This window comes from Argentina silus (genome assembly GCF_951799395.1).
Source record: "Argentina silus genome assembly, chromosome: 21".
NCBI classification, from domain to species: Eukaryota; Metazoa; Chordata; class Actinopteri; order Argentiniformes; family Argentinidae; genus Argentina; species Argentina silus.
Window position 1 is genome coordinate 8,921,573 of NC_139675.1, and position 7,500 is coordinate 8,929,072.

The 7,500-nt window shown below is 45.7% G+C and overlaps 1 protein-coding gene across 1 annotated transcript in view; it reads right to left on the reverse strand.

Moving 5' to 3' along the window:
- The window catches only part of spock3 (SPARC (osteonectin), cwcv and kazal like domains proteoglycan 3), a 19,140-nt gene that overhangs the window by 5,864 nt on the left and 5,776 nt on the right, over positions 1-7,500 (reverse strand). Inside the window, exons 3-4 of the mRNA XM_083693295.1 lie at positions 2,397-2,436; positions 359-467 (exon numbers count right to left, since the gene is read on the reverse strand). Coding sequence (XP_083549421.1) covers positions 359-467; positions 2,397-2,436 — 149 coding nt within the window. The remainder of the gene's footprint in view (positions 1-358; positions 468-2,396; positions 2,437-7,500) is intronic.

A 7,500-nucleotide genomic window follows, 5' to 3' on the forward strand; every position in this document is an offset into this window, starting at 1 on the left:
CTGGGAAGCCTCAGTCTCTTCTTCTGATGTTGTTGGGGGTCTGTGTGTGTGTGTGTGTGTGTGTGTGTGTGTGTGTGTGTGTGAGGGCATGGCTATGAACGTGCAAGCGTGTGAGCGTGTAAGCATGAGTGTGTGAGCGTGTGAGCATGAGTGTGCGTGTGTGTGTGACGCAGATATCCTTAATATGCGAAACCCCAGGCAGTGTTCCCATTATGTTGCTTCTGTTATGCTTGTGTTGTTCTTATCACATGAAGATGAGTGTGAACATGCGAAAAGGAGGAGAGATTGTGTGTGTGTGTGTGTGTGTGTGTATGTGTGTGTGTGTGTGTGTGTGTGTATTTGCATGTGTGTGACCCACCTGACCCTGCGCTGGCTGACACAGGTGGCTGTCTGGTAGTCCTCAGCCACACACACCTTGTGCCGGCTGCATTTGATCTTCAGACATGGGTCTCTGGCGGGGTCCAGGCCTACAGGACAAACATTGGACAAAGATAATAAATCATTTCAAAGGTTCAGATTCTTAAAGCTCTCGAATCACAAAATCCTCAATCCAAAGACGTTTGTGTGTGTGTGTGTGTATGTGCGTGTGTATGTGCGTGTACGTGTGTGTCTGTTTGTGTGTGTGTGGGTGTGTGTGTATGTGCGTGTGCTTGTGGGTGTGTGTGTTTGTGTGTGCGTGGGTGAGTATGTATGTGCGTGTGCGTGTGTGTCAGTTTGTGTGTGCGTGGGTGTGTGTGTGTGCGAGATTAAGCCTCTCTATTTAAGGTCTGTCAGTAAAAGCCTTGTCACTAAGGTGTCAGGTTGGCTCCAACATAGAAGGACAACACCTTGAATACACAGTACCAACAAAAGTACCAACTACAGGCAACTGTGTGTGTGTGTGTGTGTGTGTGCGTGTGCATGTGTGTGTACGTGTATGCTCACACACGTGTACGTTGGTTCTAAGCTCTGTCTCTCCACACGGTCTCTCTCTCTCTTTCTCTGAGCGTGGTAATACCATTAAGAGCCATTACGTCTCCAAGCAGATGGGGCCGGTAAGAGAAGCTACAACTGGCCCTAGGTCAGTCTCTCTCTGCCTCACACCCGTAGGTGTCCTCAGTCAGAGAGCTGTGTGTGTGTTTTATCTGTTCCTGGATCAGCCTGTGACTTAGTCCAGTGAAAGTATGTCTTGCGTGTATGTCCATCGCACCACGTGATGGCTGATTCCTGGTCAGTTCTAATGTTGTGTTGTCAGGGGTGTTTGTCGTTGGAGATGCTGGTGATATCTGATCTCAGAGCAGTGGTTCGGCCTGTGTCGGTATCAAGGAGCGGTGGTTTCGTCTGACCTCAGTACAGTTTAAGGTCGACCTCTGCTCTTAAGAGCCTTATAGTAATCCCCAACCAGCTTTGCCAGATTATCCCCCTATATCCCCCATCCCTAATACTATTGTTCCTCTCTGACAGTGACTGTGTGTGTGGTGTGTGTGTGTGTGTGTGTGTGTGTGTGTGTGTGTGTGTGTGTGTGTGTGTGTCTGTCAGTTTGTTTGTTTGTTTATTGTCTTGTGTGATTATGTGAGACTGAGTATGTGTCTGTGTGTGTGTGTGTGTGTGTGTGTTCGTGTGTGTGTGTTTGTGTGTATGTGTGTGCGTGCGTGCATGCATGCGTGCGTACGTATCCCTCAGTGTCTGTTGGCCTAAATTAAATGAGAATTGTCATGACAGATAGAAGATAACAAAAAGGGATATAAAACTGTCCTACTTTTAAGATGTCATCTCCTAGTAATATCAACAGGCAGACATACAGAAACACACGACAGCTATGTGCGAAATACTCTCTCAAACACACACACACACACACACACACACACTTTAACTCTCATATAAAATAACCTACAAGAAGAGACAGCAGACATTGAGTGTGTGTGTGTGTGTGTGTGTGTGTGTGTGTGTGTGTGTGTGTCTTCATATAGTGTCTCTCTCGTACTTTCATCCTAGTCAGTAACTGAATATTGTGCCTCACAGCTTGGGGAGACATCACAGATGGATCACAGCCGTTTGGTACCATGGTACAACTGCTGCTCCCTACAGACAGAAGGGTGGTCATGGGATGTGGGACCACTCTGTACCGTGACATGGGTGACCCTCACAAAGGCCGAGGCCCAAACGGTTGTCTGTCCTCGTTATTCCTGAATGTCACAGGCACTCAAAGGAACCTTAAATCATGTTTTGTAGTGCGGTTTAGTGTTGTAATGCAGGTATTTGAGGGTCTAATTCCGCCCATAATGAATGTATTTATGTGATTGTCTTCCTTAAGAAAACAATCAACACAATTGCAACAGCAACAACTCAAATCATGCCCACCTTGATCAATATGCACACGCACGCACGCACACACCCTTTATCTAAATCACGCCCACCTTGATCAAAGGGTTTCCCAGGGTTCCATGTTCCAGGCTCCTGGAAGAGAGGGAGAGAAGAAGAAGAAGAACCATTTAACAGGAAAAGTCAGAAAAGGGAAACAAACCAAGAAATACAACAAACAGAAAACAAAAAGAGTGTTTGTGAGTCAAGATGCACAAGAGAGAGAAGTACTCATACAAACCTCCACTTCCTAATCGCCATGGGAGCATTAAAGTGAGGAGAAGAGGAGATATTAGACAGGAGATATTAGTCTTGGCGTGGGGGAAAGCTTCCTGTGCACAATAACTTGGTGAGATGGGGAGCAGAAAGTGGAATCACACACACGCACGCACACGCACGCACACAATAACAGATGCAACAATCATTTATGCAGTTTGAGATAATGTAGTCAAAAATGCTAATTCACCGCCATTTGGTTGTGATGTTGATTGCTAATGACAAGTAACAAACCACTGTTTCCTCTGTCAAATTGTGAGAGGAGTGATTGAGCGAGTGTGTGTGTGTGTGTGTGTGTGTGTGTGTGTGTGTGTGTGTGTCAGGAGACTTGTTTTCTCATAAACAGCCAGCTTGGGGTTTTTTTGGTGGTGGAGTGCACACACACACGCACACACACGCACACACACACACACACAGTTTACTTCAAGCAGCCCCTTTATTCCATAAAGCTGTCTCTCTAACCTATCAGTAATACCAGTGTGTGTGCCAGTGTGTGTCCTCCTCACAGACCCCCGGGGAGCAACACAGTGTGAGAAACACAGCTACTGTACATATTCTAGTCATCTCTCCTCGCTCTGTGTGTGTCACAATACTACGTCCTGCTAGTCCCCTGTCCCTCTCTTTCTTTCTCTCTCTCTCTCTCTCCTTCTCTTTTTTTCTCTCTCTCCTTCTCTTTCTTTTTCTCTCTCTCTCTCTCTCTTTCTATGTTCTCTCTCTCTCTCTCTCGCTCCTGTCCTCAGGACAAAGTGGGGTAAGACCTCTATTGTTCAAAACCAGAGATGAAAGTTAAAAGCCTCCATCAGGGGAGCCACTGAAGGGAAAAACAACATGTCTGGGGGCGCACACACACACAGGCACACATTCACACACACACACACACACACACACACACACACACACACACACACACACACACACACACACAGCATTGTAGAGGCCCTTGGCTCCTTCAAGGCCGGTCTCTGCCCGTTTACATCACGCTTTGATGTAGTAAAGAAAGATTTCTCTCTTCCGCTCTCTCCCTTCCTTTCTTCCTCTCCCCTACCCCTCCCATGACGCCAGATATCCTGAACGAACTGTATATGTACACTCCTAGCACAACAATACATATTAGCAGCCATGCTCACACTGAATGCTATATACACATCCTGCGGTCAGTATCCTAGCTGCTGTTATGGGGGAGGAGGGAGGGGTGGAGAGGGAGGCGGGGGAGTGGTCAGAGATTAGCCTTCTCAGGAAGGAAGGATAAATGAGGATTTGAAACCTGGCAATCTGCTCACTTTAATGCAGAGAAACATAGGAGGACCCAAGGAAAGTGTGTGTGTGTGTGAGAGAGAGTGTATGTGTGTGTGTGGATGCGTGTGTGTGTGTGTGTGAGAGAGAGTGTGTGTGTGTGTGTGTCAAGGAAGCTCTCTCTCTCCCTCTGTCTTTGTGAGGATTGTGAGGAGGGACACATAGAGTGAAGAGACGGCTGCTGTGCATAGAGGGGTGCTCTCTCTCTCTCTCTCTCTCTCTCTCTCCCCATCTCTCTCTTTCTCTCTCTCCCCATCTCTCTCTCTCTCTCTCTCTCTCCCCATCTCTCTCTCTCTCTCTGTTGTGAGTTTGCTAGAGAGGCCTCTATTGACTCTGGGCTGAAGTGTTTTAACCTTGTGTGTGTGTATGTGTGTGTGTGTGTTCCAGTGAACAGAGCTCTGTGAGCTTGTCAGTCTAATAATGGCGTCAAAGCCCAACAAAGGGATACACAATCATCTGCTCTCTCTCTCCCCATCTCTCTCTCCTTCCCTCCCCCTTTCACTCTCGCTCCCTCCCTTTTTCACCCTTCTCTCTTTCACCCTCTCTCATTCTCTTTCTCTCCCCCCCCTCTCTCTCTCTGTCTCTTTGACCCTCTTTCTCTCCGCTCCACCTCTTCCTTCATCCCTCTATCCTTCCATCCATGTGTTAATTTGGTATAAAATTCCCAGTAGTGCACAGTCATGCCGAAGAAAACCCAGGAAAATATCCACAGAATCTACAGCAGCGGAAAACCAAGTTTCTCCAAAACAAACAAGCGGGGGTGTATTTCTGTTTCAGTTTTAGCCAATCACCTCCAAGCATGGCGTACACACACACACACACACACACACACACAAACACACACTTGGGTTGGGCGATTGGGGATCATCTGGGATCACCGTTGGTCCGAATATCGCAGACGGAGATCCCTTTGCTGATTTGAAGACGATTTTTTGGCCATTTTAAAATGGGGGAGAAAATACTATTTTACGGCGCATTTGAGAGCTGCGTTTCTGAAGTAAATAATCGCCTCCTCAGCCCTCCCCTTTCCCCTTTCCCCTTTCCCATAAGTGTTGTGTACAGCTTATTTTAGCAGGCTGACATTCCGAATTTAACCTGCATCATTTCTTTTTAAGAGATCCACAAAGGCATTAGCTGCAATTCAAATTGCGGAGGTCTTTTGAAAATTGGTCTCATGAGGTCTACCCTGTCCTTCATTCAACTACTACTGTCTGTTACCTTTTCAAATTGTAAGCAGGCAGTGTCATGAGCCGTTAAAAACGAGAGGGAATGGGGCATAGGGGCCTTGAGTCCAACAAACAAGCTATTCCCTACAAAGAACCGAGGTGACCTGCTGGAAAAGCCGGTGGAAAAAAGACAAGACTTGTTGCTCGCCTTGCAGATCCAGTGCTTTAACTGGCAAGATAGGTAGCTGCGATTAGCGATTATACTAACGCTAATTTTGTAGGCCCAAAGCTCTCAAGTCTCACGCATTTCAACCCGTTCACACGCCACACCTTGTATTTCTCACGCAGAGAAATTACCAGGATAACGCCCACCAAGTTGCGCCGCTATTTTTTATAACAGTGGAACAGGTAGGAATCAAGTGGGTTCCCCGTACAGTTCAGGAGGCGCCTGCCACTCACCAGCTAATCAAATAAAAAGAATATAGCTACCTAACAGCCAATCAAAAAATAGCATTGCTGTATCCGGGTAAGATTTAGATATTCCCGCTAAAACAACGTTACATTCTGATTCACGCGCTCGCTGAAGCAGCTACAGAAGAGAACAGTAGCATTGATTCACATCTCGACGAAGTAGCTACAGACTGATGGACGTGGGAGAAGACCATAATATCATATGAGACCATATCCTATGAGAAGACCATATCATATGAGACCATATCCTATGAGACCATATCCTATGAAGACCATATCATATGAGAAGACCATATCCAATGAGAAGACCATATCCTATGAGAAGACCATATCCTATGAGACTATATCCTATGAGACCATATCCTATGAGACCATATCCTATGAGACCATATCCTATGAGACCATATCCTATGAGACCATATCCTATGAACACCATAATATCCTATGAGACCATATCCTATGAAGACCATATCCTATGAGACCATATCATATGAGGACAGTAAGTCATCTCATCATTTGATTTCCGTTGCTGGGGAATATTGTGTCAGTAATGTTAGCTAACAGTTTGTATAATAATAATATTATTGTATAATAATCAGTAATGTTAGCTAACAGTTTGACCAGAGTGTGTGAACTAGCCTAGCTAGCCAGTTGAATCCCTGCTAATTTTAGCAGCTATACTGACACTTGTTTTTTAGTCTTAGTTCAGGACCCATTATTCACAAATTTTCTCTTAGGCCAAAGATGTCAGGGAAGAGGCAAATGAGCATTCTTTCATGCTTCGCTCTGAAGGATCAGCTCCCTAAAAAGGTGGCCAGGTCAGAGGAGGAGACTGTGGAGAAGGCAGTAGTGGAGGCAGTAGATGAGGCAGTGGATGAGGCAGTGGAGGACACTGTGGAGGAGGCAGTGGAGGAGACAGCTAGGGTGTCATTAGAGGATGAGTCAGTGGAAGAGACTGGAGGACACCATAGATGAGACAGTGGAGAAGCCACTGGAAACAGGGAAAAAGAGTAAGTGGAGCAGCCACCTATAGGTGTTTCTTTAAGAAGGAATGGTCAACCCGATGGCCATTCATCACAATGGGAACCACCAGTGAGTGTACAAGAGGCCAAGGTACATAGCACAGGAAAACCAAAAGGCTGGTGGCAATGTTTGATGAATTGCATTTTCCTTCAAATTGTTGGTTATATTACCATGAAAACTTATGTTCTAATCTAATGTTTATGATTATTTAATCAATTGTTTCTATTGCAGACCAAGAGAGCTGAGGTGAAGGCATCACCCATCATGACAGTTAAAATGGCTGGCCTGGAACCACAGTGTTTCAAATGGGAGCCACCAACCCCCGTGCTGAAGGCCTCAAAACATGCCACCAACACCTACAATGAACAACACCTGCACTAAGAAATGCTGAATTAAATAAATATTTTTATTTGTATGAATTTGTGTGTCATTTATCAGATCAGACCCCCGTCCCCACACCAACCAAACCCCCACCGCCGCCGCCGCCGCCGACAAAATCTCACTCTGAACTCAGTTCAAAACTTGAGAGCCCTGCATTTCGATGCTCGTAACAGAGTAGCTTGCTAGCAAGAGGGGGTTACATAGCCTACATTTAGAGAGTTTGTTTCATACAAACAATGTTTTATTTAGTAGAAGACGTCCTAATTATCCGTAAATTGGGATGAGACCACCCACTCTTCATATGTTGCGTCAGATATCACTTTGATGCAATGCCATCGTAGCCTACTTTGAGATCCTACCTAAGAGCTTTTATGAATAATTTGCTTGATATTTCCAGACTAATAGTCTAAAGGCGTGATGAAAATGAACTGTTGGGCCAAATCATCCGTTATTCCCTCGACAATCATTCATCACCTTGTCCCAAAATCCACATCACCCTTCCCTCCATCAAATCAGTGAATCAACACACTTCACTGCTTGGACACACACA